Raw genomic sequence first — 17,320 nt, forward strand, 5'->3', positions numbered from 1 at the left:
TAATAATAATAATAATAATAATAATAATAATAATAACTCAAAATTATATAAAAAAACCAGAAACAAGACTTTGAAATGTTTTTTTTTAAATAGCTAACAGTTATATTTCTGTGAATCGTTGATAAATCAACTAGTTAAAGCTGTACTTGTATAAGCTTTTTGGTAATTAAATCTATCAAAAATAGATTTCATAAACTTTTCACTTTTTTTGAGAAAATCTTTAATTGTATACTATCTTAAGATGTCAGATAAATTTAGTGAAGTGCAAGTACGCCAAATCCTTACTTACGCACAGTAGTTGAGTAAATGTACTTAGTTACGTTTCACCACTGCTGAAGGCGCTGATGGAAGACTTCCAGGCTGTGATGCTGATCTGCAGCTCTGCATGGTGCACAGCAGCTCTGCAGGCTGCAGGGGGCGACTGACTGACTGTCTGAGTGTGTGTGTGTGTGTGTGTGTGTTTGTGTGTGTTAGAGATATAGCTGGTCAAAGAGCGCCACCGCTCGCTTATACATACACATAAACGGTATATATCCTCACATCAGGTCCCCTTGACTGTCTCCTTCACAGTGGGCTCGCAGGCAGACACAGCTGACTTTCAACCGAGCTGGCCGCTGTCCTTGCAGTACGGGGGAAAACAGGGACCTTGCAATGATCTCGCTGGACTTCAATTTCAACATTTTGACACGGGACCTGTCACATTATTTGGAAAATCAAGTGAAAGTTGGGCTGTTTGGATCGGGAGTAGGACTGTCTCTGGTACTGGGCTTTAGCGCAGCGTACACCTGCTACTATCTGCTCTCAGTAGCGAAGGTAATAAACTAATGTTTTATAACCTGACCGGCCGCTTTAAGGGGACTGTTATTCGCCTTACAGCCTTGTATGTGATAGTCGACCGGTGCATTTGCTGATGGAGGTCTCGATTAGGTTGCATCTGTGCACCGGTGGGCTAACGTTACACGCCTGCACACATGTGGGCTGCATCTGACACATTAAACACGCGTTTTAGTCATAATATTCTCCTGAAATTAAATGATCTACATCTACGTGCAGCACTTATGTAACGACATTAAATCAATCCGTAGATGCATTGACCAAGCTAGGCTAACATTAATGACTGTATGCATGTTAGCTAGAAATGCCGGTTGATGGTTTTCTATAATGCATGGTGTGTTAAGTTGACATCATTTATTTGACATCGTTGGATTTATATAATAATCAGTCTGTTATGCATGATTTTAATATTAAAATGATAAACATTTTAACATTAATTTGTTTGAATTAAACTACAATAAATGGATTTAATGCTGAATTTCCATCAAATCATCACTTTCTCCAGTGAGGTGACTTGAAACAAAAGAGGTAGCTATTAGGCTAAATTATTCAACAAATCTATATTGTTCAATTTACAAACCACAATGCCATAACACGTTGTAATGCAGGGCTAATGCATGCCTAAATGTTATTATCAGTGTGTTAACAGAGAAATTGTGACATTTTAATTATTTATGACAGCAGAAGTCTTAAATATATATATATATATTTCAAATATAAGAGTATATTGTACAGACAGTTATAATTCATTTGATTACACTGAGAAATGATAATGATAATATCAAACATAATAAAAGAAAACAAAAAATAAGACTAATACAGACAACTGAAATCATATCCTGATTTTGCATGTTTTGAGCACTTTAAAATCTGACGAGCTGATATTTGATTGTTTTAAAAAGTGCAAGTAATTGAATATTACTATCAGTCTTAAATTACTTTTACTTTACATCAAATTGTTGAATTTACGCAAAAACATTGGTGCATTTACTTAACTTTGTGAAGATGGCAATTTAAAAATGAAGAGTAAAATAACTTGTTCTTTTTAAGTGATGGCAACTTGAGTAAACTAAGTAAGTCTGACTAAACTTGATCATGGCAAAGAGGATTTTGCATGTAGTGGACTTTGGATGTTTTTAAGATCCATAGAAGTCTGCTAACTTTTAATTAAACTTAACAATTAGCTATTGTTGTATTTCCTTACCTTTCTCAAGGCAATTGGTTTTGAAGATTTTTGTTAAGTGTAGAGACAATAATGCAACACATTATGCAACTCAAGGCCATGATTTAGATTTTTTTGTAACTTTTTGTAAAAAAAGTGTTATTACAGTGATGGATCTGTTGTGATGTTAAATATTGTCACGTAAATTAAAGAAAGGGGAAAAAAGGGGAAAAAACACGTAACTTTTTTGACACAAACTTGTTTTTTTTCTCATTTCATTCACCTGTCTTTTGCAGAAGCCACAGCTCATCTCAGGGGGTAAGAAGTTCTACCACTTTCTGAGGGAGCAATGTCCGGTAGTGTCAGAGACCTATTACCCCACCTTTTGGTGCTGGGAGAGCCGCATCCAGACTCTGCTGAGACCCTTTGTCACAGCCAAACCTGGAGTCGTCTACAGAAAGTAAGTCCACACTGCTGGGAATTTATTACCCCTTCCAATCAGACACACCTGCACCTGGCATGCAAACTAGAAAGTTCACCTTTGACATAACACGTTTGACACAAGTACACATGCTTTTATAACAGCAGTTTTCATGTTCTGGCATTCTGGAGGAATTACTTTCTCCTGCAGAATTTTCCATGCCCACAGAGAAAAGCTTTATTAAGAGGCTTCAAATACTAGCTTAGTCACTGAGAAACTGCCATTGCCCATTTCTAGATGTCATGCTCACCAGTTTCACAACTGCAAAACAAATCCCAGTCTTGTTCTTATCCAAAGGCTCAGAGGAGAAAGAGATCTATTGTGCCACGATGCTGGCTTGGGCCGCCCTGCCTGCTCCTTGATAATGTACATTTTGTTGAAGATTAATTGCCTCTGCATTCCTTGCCCACTGTGCACAAAAAGGAGATTTAAATGAATTAAGAGAGACTTAGTTTTCTTGATTACTATTTCTTACTTATTTGTTCATATTACGTTCTCAGGTAGTTTGTTTCATGTATTCAGACATTGTGTGCGTGTGTGTGTGTGTGTGAATACACTATACATTGTACATGTATTATGAGCTATTATTGTGAGTTGTTTCTGAGCCAGGCTGAGGTTGGAGAAAGAAAAAAATTAATTCTTATCATTTTGCTTTGGCTCCTCAATTAAAAATCAATCAATCAATCAATCAATTGTTTTTTTTTAAAGACAGGCACTGTTAAATCACCACTAATAGTCATAGCCGGAATAAATCTGTTCTGCTTATTAGGAATTTTTGTATTTCAAGTAGAGATGTTCCGATACTTGAAGTTGTGTATTGGCCAATATTGAGTACAGATCAAATAGCATTGCGTTAAAAAATATAGTAATAGTAGTAATAACTATATATTACTAATAGGGGATTCGGGGGAAAAATCGATACATCATAGTATCGCAATATTCTTGCTTGGCGGTATCGTATTGATATTTCTTTTTATTATTTTGTCTGTCCCATTAACATTCACACTGTCTCTGCTTCTTTTGGTCTCCTTAGTCAAGGAGATATATATTCCCATAATGCACAGGGACTACATTCACCTCAGTCCGACTGTGTGTTATCAAACACAGTAAGACTGATGGTCACATTCACTTAAGTTATTACCACATTTCCTCCAGGGACAACAGGACGTCCCCCTCCCATAATGAAGTTACCCAAGGTTGCCCCAAGGACAGACACCGTGAAAATCGTCCTATTTGTCGGCGTCTGTCAGGGTGAAATTCCACTCATCTTATTGTCCGAGCGCCGGATTAGCACCAAGTCTCCTCCCACTTTGTGTCCTGGTCACTCTGGATTGGCCCTTGCTGGCTTTAAAGTCTAGCTCCAGGTGCATATTTCATGGCGGTTCTGTAATTTCATGCTGATGTCTTTACCTCCGGCCAAGTTGGCTCACTGTGAGTGTGTTTGCAGTGCAGGTCTGAAAATGTACTGGCGCTGGGACAGAATGACCTCATCTGCCAGGCTAGGGTTGTATAGCCCAGAAATTGATTGACTATAACTACCCAGTGGTGCAATGCCCTCCTCCTTATCTTAACTTGCTGTGTGTTGCAAAGCATGCTGACAAGATAATCACAGAGGAAATGAGGCAGCTGTAAGTGAGCGCTCGACTCACATTTCCAATTCCCCTTTAGGAGCGCTCGTGACAGATACAATGAAGAAGTCGCTTTAGCTAGAACTGAACAGAAAGTATTAATTGTACCGAAGAGACTTTTTAAAACATTTTTTAACGCTTTGAAACCTGAAATGACATCCCTTTCCTTGTGCTGCTTTCAGACACCTTTTACAAATATTTAAACCTTTGAGTCCTAGCAAATTGGTGCGATTCCTTTTTGAAACATGGGGTAAAAGGCAATGCACAACAAGGCAAGAAACGTTATACAAATTGCAAAAAATTAGAAGATTTAGAAAATAATTTCTAAAATGGTATGGAAAATGTCTCAGGATAAAAAAGAAAATAGCTAGACAAAAATGTATCGGGAAAAAATAAAAAAAGCTAGGGACAAAACATTAGTTGTAATTATCATAATTACATATTTTAAAATATGTTACAAAATTATTATATTTTTAAAGCACTTTTATCAGGTAATTTTCATGTTATTTGTTATTTCAACCTTTTTTTAAAACTAATTTTGTGGTAATTTTCTTATAGCCTGTATTTTACTAATTTCTTGCTAATTTTTGGGTCATTCTTCTTTTGTTGCTCACTGCCCTCTTCCTGTGTTTTTGAAAGAAATCAAATCCATGTGGACTTTAAATCTGTTTTAAATTCAGCAAGCACTCACTTGTGATGCGCTATTGTGTATAGCTTTATATTGTGTGTTTTGTGTGTGATGTGCTTTTTTGTGAAGTTTCATGTTGCATTTTTTGTCTCATGTCTTCTTCTTTGCATCACTTTATATCATGTGCAATTATGGGTATTTTGTCTTGTATATACTAACTTGATATTATTATGTCTGTGTGCCGTGTCTTTGTTCTGATGTGCTAGAGGACTGCAGATACAAATTAGGTCTAATCTATAATCTGCTGCAGCACATCAAAGGATAATATTTATGTTATGTTTTAAACTCTATATGGTCCATTTTAATGATTCATTGATTAATCTATTTTCTCAGGTTTAAAATGGTTAATGGAGATTCAGTGAGCAAACCTTATCAGTGTTGAACTGGGTGTTTTGCATGTGCTTGAATGAGACAAACGACTACATACACCGATACAGACAGAGGATAATATTCTGAAAGATTGCGTGTCTCGCTTGTCTTTGCAGTGAGCTTATTAAGGCAGCAGATGGGGGACAGATCTCTTTGGATTGGTTTGACAACGACGACAGCCTCTCTCATCCCGACCCTGCTACTAGGCCCACAGTCCTCCTCCTCCCCGGTCTGACCGGCACCAGCCGAGAGTCCTACATCCTGCACATGGTCCAACAGAGCCGAGATCTGGGCTATAGGTGGGTGGTCTTGGCTGGATACCCTGGCGGAGGTCCAGCGCTGAGCACAAATCCAGGGCACTAAATCACAACTGACACTCTCTGCGCCTTATGCTCCAATTTACCATCTAGCATACAGATATTTTGTGTAATCAAAATCAAAATCAAATCACCTCCGCAGGCATACCACTATTGATTAAAACATAAAACCTGACACCCGCTTTTGTGTTGATTTCGTAACTTTTATATAATAGGTGCATGTGTGCCAGGGGCTTGGGGTTATTCCAGGTGAAGTGCACAAATAAATTTGGCAGCTCAGCTCTGTGTCAAGAGCTGCTTTTTTTGTAAATAGCCAAACGTAGCACAAGCTCCAAGAGTTGCAGAGTGAGGCAGTTTTCCTTCCCTTTCTCCCTCTCCAGTAGGCCCCTTTCTCTGTGTTTCTGCACTCATTCTTTCACCCAGATTTGGGAAGGCATGGGAAGAGAGCCGGCAAACTCAGCATCTTCCACCCCTCACCCCTGTCTGTGTAGCTTAATGAATTACAGCTTATCCTGGTACAAGCTTTGCAGCTTAGCCCAGACCAGCTTCCGAGTCTATGCTGCAGTGTGTGTTTAAGCACCCAACACACACACACACACACACACACAGACACACACACACACACACACACACACACACACATACGCACACACCTCCTGCCCAACAGCCCATCTAGCCCCACCCTGCTGCTGAGTTACACCGACCGAAACAGCAGTTCTGACTCCAGATAATAGATGAGAGGAGGGATGCTGATGCTTTTGCACTACAGTACAAACAGAATGCTCTTCACCCGGCTGTGCCTCTCTGCACGTCTCATCATATTCCCCTGTTCATTTTTTTTTAAGTAAGGAACATTTGTTTAAAGGAATTTGGGCCACTGTGCTCCTCTGAACATGGAGGTCAGTAACTTGTAATGACAACAAAAAAAAAACAAGCATAAGCTCACACAGAGCATGCAGATGTTTTTTTACTTGCGCATATGCTTTTGATTAAAAGGAAACCCATGACTTTAGGGCTGCAGTTAACCTTTTATAACCTAAAAAAAAATTTTTCTTTGAAAAATATGAGAAGAATGCTATGACTAATGAAAGAAGAAATGACCCCAAAAATTGCAAGAAATTAGTAAAAAGTACAAGACAATTACCTGAAAACCCAAACAAAAACAAACAAAAGATTTTTAAAACTGCTTAAAAGTGTATAATAATACTGAAATCTAATTTTAAATGTGTAATTATTACAATTATAAATGGATTTTCCCCCCAGCTCCTTTCTTTTCTTCCTTAGACATTTTTCCTAGCTTTAAAAAAATAATTTTTCTAAATCTACAAATTTCCTCTAATTTGTGGAACATTTCTTCCAAAGGTGCTCACTGCCTCTTTCCCCATGTTTCTGAAAGTAATCGCACCAATGTGCTCATGCTTCAAAAGGTTTAGATACTTGTGAAAGGAGTCTGAAAGCAGCACAAAAAAAGTGATGTTACTTCAAGTTTCAAAGGTTTAACAAACATTTCATCATTGTTCAACCTGTCAATTATTTATTATATAAGACATATTCAAGCTGCTTGTTTTGTTTGAACATGATCAAAAAAACCCAAAATATTCTGTTTGCATTATAGAAAAAAGTAAAGCTGAAAATTCTCACATTTAATAAGATGCTACCAGCAAAAAGTTCCTTTTCTGTTGTTAGACCACCATCGGCTAATCGTTTCAGCTCTATTTTAACTCATTTAGTTACAGAATTCATGAAATGATTAAAGGAACCATTGAGGAGTCAATAATGATTTATAAGCGTATGTGTTTTTTTGTGTTTCAGATGTGTGGTATTCAACAACAGAGGGGTATCCGGGGAAACACTGCTGGTAAGAATCTGGCATGTGTCATACACACAACCATAGACTGCACACAAATAATGGAAGTAGTCTCTGTGATGTAATCCATTGGCTTGTGGACTCCTGTTTTTGAAACCTTGAGTTTGGCATTTTGACAGTCACAGTCTTGGATTGTTGGAGCCAGAAGGGACCATATGTGGACTAGAGGGTAGAGACAACCCTAACGCTAGCTGCTAGCTCGGCTAGGCTCATGTAAAGCCATGGTTACTGTGGTTAACGGTAAAACAGGCTTAAAACCATTAAAACAACATAAAATTACCAACAGCACGTGATGGCTACCATCCTGAACTGCAGCGGCTCAGATGCTTGCTATGTTCACACTGACAGCATTGTTGCTGCGGTGCCGCTGCAGAGCTGTCTGCTGCCGTAACTGTTGTATTTCCACAATCAATACTCCACTCATTTATGGAGCTGTGCAAGCCACTGCATTGTCAACAACAACACAGTCCTGCAAATATTTCACAATAAAAAGCCTTGTGTTAAAAACTGAGGGGATTCTGTCCACAGAAACTTTGTCAGAGGGCTTTTTATTTTGAAATGAAAAAGAAAAGGTCGAGTTTAGGCACAGATATTTGTATTTTTACATGTCAATGACAGATACAGACGTTGATACTGTCGTAAAAGGTGGTATAAAGTCAGTATGACTGTCAAAAGATCATTTTCACTGTCATTTGTCAGTGTGACAGCTTCCAAGCAGAGTTGTCCTTTTTATTGCTTTAGCCGTCGAGAGCATGTCTATTCCACACGTGTCCCAGAGCCCACAGGGAGCCTAAGCGGATGCTGCACAGACAATGTTGTTGCACAGCAGGGATTAAGTTGCAGGCAGATACTGTATTTTAATGCAGATCCACAGAAATATGACCTCATCGAGCACGTGCTGCTCTGACACCTGGCTTAATCTGTCCTCTTACACCCGAGTATATTTAGCCAACAAAATGGGCCCGAGCCTGCTGTGCCTGCTGTGTTTTATGTCTCTAAGTCTTTAGAACAGAGGCACGTTCTCTAAGGACGACCGTATCACCCTGATCTAATCATACCACCACACTACCATACAGAGATCTCATTCAGAGCATAAATGGTGTTTCATTACAGGCAGGGATTGCCCACAATCAATCTAATGTTCTTCTTAGTGGATGTAAATCTGAATCAGTGGCTGATCTGTGACCTGCTGCTGTTGTATTCTGTCTCAACTGCAAAAAGAAATAAAAAGAAACCTGTGCAAACTGGCTTGATTTCTTTAAAAAACGTGGATATAAGGCAGTGAGCATCTTAAGGAGAAATGACCCAAGAATTAGCAAGAAATAGCAAGACGTTACATGAAAATTAGCATTAAAGAAATAAATAAAAACAGGAAAGTGGGGGAAAAAAAAGAAATGACCTAAAAATGTGCCTTAAAATTATAACTATTCTCTAAAATAATTTCAATATAATGATTATGATATAATAATTCCATATTGATATGAATTATATTATTATTTTTATAAATATAGTGAAGTTTTACAAATCTTTTCGGAGCTTTTTAGAATTAATTTTCTAAATTACAAATGTATTGCAAATTGCAGGACATTTCTTGCCAAGTTGCTCATTGCCTTATCCCTATGTTTGAAAAAAAAAAAAAAAAAGATGTCCAATCCAGGTTTCAAAGTGTTAAGCATGTATTCTAGGTCAAATCCAGAATGTGGTTTGCTCAGCTGTCCTCAGATTAAAAAAAACAACAACTTTAAACTCTATAACCTTGGCGTTGCACCAAGAGGTGGTGGTGGTGAGGAGGGAATTTTCTCCCTCATTTCACTAGGGAATTGTACTATATTCTATGCAAATGATGTAGCATTTGTATGCCCCTGTGAGCGTTTTCTCTGTGTCCACTTAGTGTGAATATCGGCCATTGTTTAAATAGGCCAGCACTTTAGTTTAGAATGAGCTGCTGTGTGAAAGATGCCCCCTGCCTCAAAGACTGTCCTGAGTGCTAGTGCCCTATTTCTGGAACTCGTAAAAAGCCTATTACATTACACTTTCCTGTGGAGAAGCTTTGCACAGCACAAGTTCAAGTCTGCTTAAATGTTTACCCCAACTATTGATATAACATATTTCTCTGAAATATCTTGATGTGGTGTAATTGTATGTGTAGGTTGAGCTGTTTCACTGCAGAGTCCATCAGTTGTGCAGGCCTATTAGAGGAACCGTAAGAGTAAATAAAAAAAAGAGGAATTTACTTTGCCTGAGTTTCATCTTGAATCCTAATGAAGGGTCTTGGAGAGCTGAAGAGTCAACTGCATCCTGAGAAATTGGACTTGTAAATGGGTTCCTTTGAGTTCGAGCTGGTTCGTTTTGTAATGTTAAGTAACCTGCTCTGCCTGACAAACTGTTTCAAGTTGACAGGGATTTTACCCCTTATTCCAAAAATGTTAAAACAATGTTCATTGTTCATCCATATCGTAGCCTGAATACATGGTAATAATAATAATAATAATAATAATAATATAATAATAATAATAATAATAGTATTTTTCAAGATAAGTTGTAAATTCGTAATGTTTAATCTTTCTTGGCATGCAAAAATAGCGATTTCATTTATATACATTATATATGTAACTTATAGAGTTAAAAATAAATCCTCTGTTCCCACCTTTACTCAATTATAGTGACTCACTTTTGCAGTCTAATGAATGTCCAAAGAGATGCCTCACACATATGACGTGGAGAAAAACAGTCATAAATAACAGAAATTAACAATTGCAAAATTACTGTTTGCATTTTAAAGGAGGTATAGTGAACTGGCTGTTTCAGGCTGAGAGTGGCGCCTAACGATTATATTTGCCATCCCGAGGTGACGTCTCCAAACATCTTGTTTTGTCCAACCATCAGTTTAAAACCCAAAGAGATTCAGTTTCTTTGTGTAACTGATGAAATGTCAGACAGTTTAGGGATGATTACAATTAATCGACAATCGATTAATCGGTTGTTAGGAATATAATTGAAAATGTGAAATCCAAATGCATTTGGTATTGTTTGAAGCAATGTTTTTATGTTTTGTTTTGTTTTAAATAACAATTAATCAATAGTTAATTTAACCAATAATCAATCGAGGAAAGTGCTTATGATTTGCAACCCTAAGACAGTTGTTTCCATCCATCAGCCTTATGGTCATGGGCCATACACATGTTCGCTGCACCACTCTGCTACGTCCCTGATGGGACTTGAACCCACAGTCCCTGGTATCTGAGGGCAAGCATCTGGCAGTATGATCCCTGTCACAATACAGGGATTATGATTTAATACATTGGGGTACTGTAAGCACGGTGATATATCACGCTCTTTTAAATCTAATTTTAGGAAAACTGTCAATACTAATGATGCGCCCTTTCTGACTGTTTAATAGGCCTGTGGTCTTTGTGTTTCTGTCAAATAGCTGAAGATAGATCACCACACTGAGGGATCCAACAGTCGGGGGATTTAAACACAACACATAATGAATCACTGCCACAAATCTTGGCATGTAAACTACTCATTAAAAATCAATACAGTGTTTTTGAGAATCAATGTAGTATAACAAAACATAATATTGCCATACTCAAGTGTATTCTTATTCTCTTACATCCCTCGTAGGAGGCCAGTGCTCTCTCAATTAGGCCACTGTGACTGGTGCAGCTGCAGGAGAGCCAATCTTTTGCACAAAGCAGTGTTCAGCGATAGTAACACTGACACTGATTCTTTTTAAGTTCCTTTTCTACTGACAGGGATGGCAGCCTTTTTGTCAGTGAATAGGGTATTATTCTCCTTCTTTAAAATACATAGGCAGAGAGCAATGAGCAGCTTAACAAGAAATGGGCCAAATATGAGCAAGAAATTAGTAAAAAGTAAATATATATATATCTTTTTTAAATTATTATTATTATCTTAAAATGATAATAATATTGAGCACATCCATGTTGAAAAAGAAAGAAAATGACCACAAAAAAGTACTAAAAACCTTTTTTCTGTAACATGATTTTACAAATATAATTTAGTAAATTATAAATATTTCTACTTTTCCAGACATCTTACCCTTGTTTTTTGATAATATCTAAAAATCCCTTTCTCAGATCATTTTCTTGTCACCTTCTGCTAGTTTCTTGCAGTTTGCAGGACATTTCTGGTCAAGTCGCTCATTATGTTTTTTCTGTTTTTGAATTAAATAAAACCAATTTCCTCAGGTTTCATAAGTAATAAAAAGCATCTGAATGCAACACAAGAAAACTGACATTAATCCAGGTCATCAAGTGTTAACCCAGTAGGGTCTAAATGCATAATTCTGCACATTACTAGAAAAATCTGTGCGATATTTGCAACATTTAAAGTAGACAGAGACACTGAAAGAAAAGCATGACTCTATTGTCTTCCTGTCTCACACAGACCCCGAGGACCTACTGTGCAGCCAATACAGAGGACCTGGAGACTGTTATTGAGCACATCCAGAGGACTAATGACGCTGCACCAATCATGGCCGCTGGAGTATCAATGGGCGGGTAATGAAGCCACTCACTACCAGCTGACTGCACTTTTCAGTGCTGGCGACACTGCTAACAAAGCTCAGAATGTGACTTAAAGCTGCACAAGACAACTTCGTGACAAAAAAGTGAACTGCAGTACCCTGAAATCACCTGATATAATGTAATCCAGCATTAGTGAACTACTCAGTATTTACTCACATTCACTAAATCTGTGACTGGTTTATGCAAAATGACACCAGAAGGATGAAAAAGGCAAAAGATGTCATGCTAGTAGGTATAACTTTCTCTCTGTGCAGCTGACAGTTGGGGATTTGCTATAAATATTTAACTCTCACAATTCTTTTGGGTATATGGAGGCGAAAATACATGATATTAGAATTACATATTGATATTTATTTTTTATTAGTATTCTGGGGTATCGGTTGGTTTATATTCAGTGCTTTAATATGGTCCCAGTGGTTCAGTGCAGCTTGCCAAAGAAGGTGTTTTTATACTGCTCTGCATTAATCCCATGAAGTGAAGGATTGGTCAGAAATGGAACATGTTCCAATCCCTTTTTTTTGCTCCATCTGTCCCTTCCTCTCGCCCTCCCTCTGTATTTAGGATGATGTTGGCAAACTACTTGGGGCGCAAGGGCCGGGAGACCTGTTTGAAAGGGGTCGTCGTCTTCTCAGCAGGCTGGGATGTGTTTGAGTGCACTGCCTCACTGGAAAAGCCCCTGGACCGCTTCCTCTTCAACTCCTACCTCACCAGCTGCCTACAAGCGTCTGTGCACAGGTCAGCTGAGGCCAGAGCGGGATTAAAACGGCTGCTAACTCACTGATGGTGCTCGAGGGCTAAATGTTTAGGGAGTTTGAATTACTGGGTATTCCGTGTTTATTTTTTATTTGTTGATTAAAGTTTTGCTTTTTACAGTTTCAAGTAAAAATACTTTGATCAATGCCTCTTACAAGCTATTTAACCTATGACACCTGAGCAAATTGGTTTGATTTAAGAAATATGGACAAATAGGCAATAACCGACTTGGCATAATGTGCCTCACAAATTGCAGGAAATTAGTATAAGGTGATGAAGAAAATTACCTGAAAATGACGTGAATATTAGTTCAAAAGCGGGGAGAATTATTAGAAAATTATCAAAAAACTAGGGGAAATGTCTAGAAAACAACTTTTACAGTCATTATAAATATACATTTTAAATTATGTTGCAGAATAAGTATACATTTAATGTTTTTTAATTTTGTGCACTTTTATGGGTCATTTCTTTGCTTTCATGTTTGCTTTTACTTTTTTTTTCGTTTATTTTTAGGTAATTTTCTTATTATTAGTTGTTTTTTTTTTTGGGATAAACCAAACCAATTTTCTCAGGTTTTAAAGGATTAACTAGCAACCAAAGCACATAAAAAGCATGATAACATTTAGCATTTAATATACCCTCAATGTACTACAATCTGTGTGTTAACATGGGCATGATGTCAGTGCACTATAATGCTTTTGTAATACTGCTTTGAAAGTTGAGCTTGATTGTTGTTTCATTATGTTGTTACAACCTTGTCAGCGTTTTTGAGGGGCATTCAGATGCAAATAATTTCACCTCACAGCAGTTGGTGACAGTTTTATTTTCAATCTCCCCCGCAGACACAGACCAGTGCTTGAAAAGTGTTACGACATCGATCATGTCATGAAGGTCGGAACTATTTTTAGTGACGCTTCACCATAAATGCTAATCTAATTAAACAAAGTAGCCTGAATTTAATTGATTTACTCATTACCTACAGGCAAAGACCATTCGAGAGTTTGATGAGAGGTTCACCTCCATAATGTTTGGATATCCTACCAATGATGACTACTACCATGATGCCAGTCCTGTCCACAGGCTGAAATCTGTGCAGGTGCCAATGCTGTGTCTGAATGCTGCTGATGACGTCTTTTCTCCGTCTCATGGTGAGTCCAAGCAACCTTTATTGGCACGTCTAATATGGTGGCATTAAGTCTGAGAATCTAGTATGACTGCCCTCTTGAAGGTGAAGATTTCAATCATCAGTTGGAGATGACTGAGATTCCTCTAGTCAAGCAGTTGGATTTTTTTTACTGTATTTTTTTTTTTTTTTTGCTCTGTTCTTTTGGGGGTATTTTGGTCCCCAGATTTAGCTGCAAAGTGAGAGCTCTTTACTTTCACACTGTTCTCCAATACAGCCAATACACCCAAAAGACACGTTGTGTGTGTGAGCAGTATGTGACAGCTACCTCGCTGAATTGCTCGCATGCTTGTGGTGTTCGCATAAGGAGTCTTGTTGCTGCAGCTGCCTGCTGCTGTAACTATTGTATATCCACAATTAAAAGACGATACTCCATTAATTTATGAAGCCATGCAAGTCATTGCATTGTCAACAACACAGCCATGCACATATTTCACAATAAAAAGCCTTGTTAACAACTGAAGGGATTTGTTCAACAGAAACATTGTCAGTGGGGTTTTATTTTGAAATGGAAACAAGAAAGGTGGAGTTTAAGCATAGATATTCATATTTCTTATGTCTGTGACAGAACTGAAATGAAACTGAAACTGCAGTGAAAGGTGATATAAAGTCAGTATGACCATCAAAACATCATTTTCATGGACCATTTTTGCTGAAAACCATTCCCATCACGGAGTAAAAATCTGCAAGACTCTGACTTTCTAGATGTACCGCAGCTAAGCAGCAGCTAAGCAGCAGCTAAGCAACAGCTGAGCAGCAGCTGAGCAGCAGCTGAGCAGCAGCTGAGCAGCAGCGAAGCAGCGGCCGTGCTGCGCCTGATCTGCACTGTTCACACAGTAGTGTGGCTGCTTTTACTTGTTTCATAGCCCTTCACTGATTTATTTTTAACTTTGTATATGCAAACCTTTTGTCATTTGTATATTTTCATCAATTTTGGATAACTGTCTTGGAATGTTGATCAACTATGCAATCCTTGTTTTTATCTTTTTTACTTTCATGACTGATTACTGTCATAACATACAGTTATTACACACATACATACACTCACATACAGTTGTTTAAAAGGGGAGGTAAATGCACAAGCCATTTTGACTTCTAACCTTTCCTTCACAGTGTTTAAACATTTTAATTTCTATACATGTGCATGTGCAAATAAACTAAACATGACTTGAATATTTAATTTCCTTTGCAGCCATCCCAGTGGAGGCAGTGAAGCAGAACCCCAACCTGGCCCTGCTCATTACCTGTCACGGCGGCCATATCGGGTTCCTCGAGGGCCTGTGGCCTCGACAGAGCACTTACATGGACCGAGTCTTCAAGCAGTTTGCTAAGGCGGTCATTGAAAAAGGCAGTGGACTCCAAGACCTCTCCTGATAAGAGAACAAAACCAAGTGTTCCTCTACTTCTACTTCCTCTCTCTCTTATGCCTTTCTTCCTTTGTTCCTTACATCCTTGAATCTTTTCTTTAATGTTGGCCTTCCATCTTTCCTTGTCGCATTCCATCTTTTATTCCTTCCTTTTTTATTCAATTCTTCCGTGATTTTCTTTCTATTTCATTTCTTCGTCCCTTCCTTTGACCTTTTTCCCTCCTTCACCCTTGCCCCTCATTCCTCCTTTCTACATTCCATCCATCCTTCATTCCTTCCCTCTCTACCTAATCCTTTTCTACCTATTTCCTTCCTTCCATTGACTTTCTTTTATCTTTGCCCTCCATCCTTCCGTCCCATTCTTCCTCCTGCCACAAGCAAAAAAAAAACAAAAAAAACAAAGTTCTTTCTCATTTGAAGGGCACATCTTATTGAATGCAGCGTTTGTGTTGCATTCAACATCCTTTTATTTATTCCATACAGTTAACAAATCATTGTATGTAATCATGCTCTCAGTGGTATGCTTATTAAAAAAAAACAGGCATAGCTGCCCATGTCACTGTTGAAAAGCTGAATCTGTGCCCATCTTGTTCGGTTGCATTAGCTAGCTTAAAAGAGTCCGCGGTTACCTTGTGCAATAATGTTCTTTTGAAGTTAACACAAGTACTGTACATGAAAATCCAATCATCTTTGTTCATGAACCTTTAGTACTCATAGCAGTAGGATTTTAGCCCTCAGGGATTTTCTTTATACTCATACTCATTCATACTTCCTGTGTAAACTTGTTTTGCCAATCATTCTCCTTTAGTTTGTTTTCCTCATTTAAAGGTAGATCTTATTTACCAGTTGACATACAGTTGTTTCTTTTCTCTGAAGTGAGAGTTTTATATTTTTGGGAAATATGCCTCTTTGCACTCTTGCAGAAAGTGAGATTGGAAGATTGACTCAACCTCCATGTTAGCTTATTAAATATGAAGGTAAAGCCAATCAAAAAAAAAAAAAACACCCAGTGCTCCGAAGTCCCGTTTCTCTGAAAAAACAGTTTCAGTTTCCCAGCGGCGTTTGAGACACCAATCCTGGTTGTTTTAACTGACCTTTCGCTGTGTTTATCACTGCGTTTAAAACTCCAAATGTGGGTTATTAAGCCAAAACATGATCTTTGTCTCAACATAACCAAGTGGTTTTTCGTGTCCAAACGTAACTATAGATTCACAACAGTGTTACTGAGAAATGTAACGTTTCAGTGTATCTGTTACAAAATCTATCTATACTTTACAGAGACTTAGGCTGCAATATGAACATTTTTCTTGGCGATTGGGTCATCTAACTGCAGGACTTTTGTATTTTTGGAGATATGGGATAATGGGCTATCAGAGAAAGGGCCTTTGGTCCAATGGGACAATTTTTTGGTCTAAGAGGTTTCAAAATTTGGACTGTCAGAACCATGGACAGTCGGTAAAAGCCGATGGGTTTGGATGGATGGATTGCATTACACTTAGGTCCCCAGATTTTGCTGTGGATTGAATTAGCATGGTTACTATATAACATGAATGTCGCTGTCACTTTAACAAACTTTAAAACTTTGTATGGAAAACAAAATAAATCATTGAATATTGGTGTTGAACTGACTGGCCAAATTCTGAGTCGGGTACAGCCCTAATTTATGTGCAGATTTAGTTTTTATAGAGATAAGTCCAAAGGTAACAAAATCCACAGACAAGCAATTGCAAACCAACTTTTTAACCTTTGAATAGAGCCAAGTTTGCTGTATCCCACTGATTCCAATCTTTATGCTAAGCCATGCTAACCCGCTGCCTCATATTTAATGTACAAAAATGAGAGTGGAGTCAGTCTTCTCATCTAACTCTTAGCAAGACAACAAGTAAGTGGATTTCCCAAAGTGTCAGTGATTTCCTTCCTTTAACCATATGCATGCACTTTTATTTTCACACATTCTACCTTTACGTACACCAAATAGTTCTACAAATGTATAATGTAGGAGAATTATTCATTAATGACAAGGAATGTGAAATTGCACTATTTTAGTTGATACTACCATGCCTCTAATTCCTTAATGCAAGGCACTTCATTTCATCCGATATATGAAAGTATATCCCA

The 17,320-nt window shown here is 37.9% G+C and overlaps 1 protein-coding gene across 1 annotated transcript; it reads left to right on the plus strand.

Moving 5' to 3' along the window:
* The first annotated feature begins 516 nt into the window (after positions 1-516).
* abhd3 (abhydrolase domain containing 3, phospholipase) lies at positions 517-17,320 on the plus strand. Its single transcript, XM_042498003.1, has 9 exons — positions 517-813; positions 2,293-2,456; positions 5,279-5,461; positions 7,292-7,337; positions 11,760-11,872; positions 12,461-12,634; positions 13,495-13,543; positions 13,635-13,800; positions 15,028-17,320. Exons 1-9 carry the CDS (start codon positions 652-654, stop codon positions 15,207-15,209), a joined length of 1,239 nt encoding a protein of 412 aa, XP_042353937.1. The 5' UTR covers positions 517-651; the 3' UTR covers positions 15,210-17,320.

The sequence above is a fragment of the Plectropomus leopardus genome, chromosome 12 (genome assembly GCF_008729295.1).
Source record: "Plectropomus leopardus isolate mb chromosome 12, YSFRI_Pleo_2.0, whole genome shotgun sequence".
NCBI classification, from domain to species: Eukaryota; Metazoa; Chordata; class Actinopteri; order Perciformes; family Serranidae; genus Plectropomus; species Plectropomus leopardus.

Coding starts and splice junctions, on each gene's coding strand:
- abhd3 (XM_042498003.1), top strand. CDS start 652: ATGATCTCGCTGGACTTCAATTTCAACATTTTGACACGGGACCTGTCA. Junction 7,338..11,759: donor TATCCGGGGAAACACTGCTG/GTAAGAATCTGG, acceptor TGTCTCACACAG/ACCCCGAGGACCTACTGTGC. Junction 13,544..13,634: donor ACATCGATCATGTCATGAAG/GTCGGAACTATT, acceptor CATTACCTACAG/GCAAAGACCATTCGAGAGTT.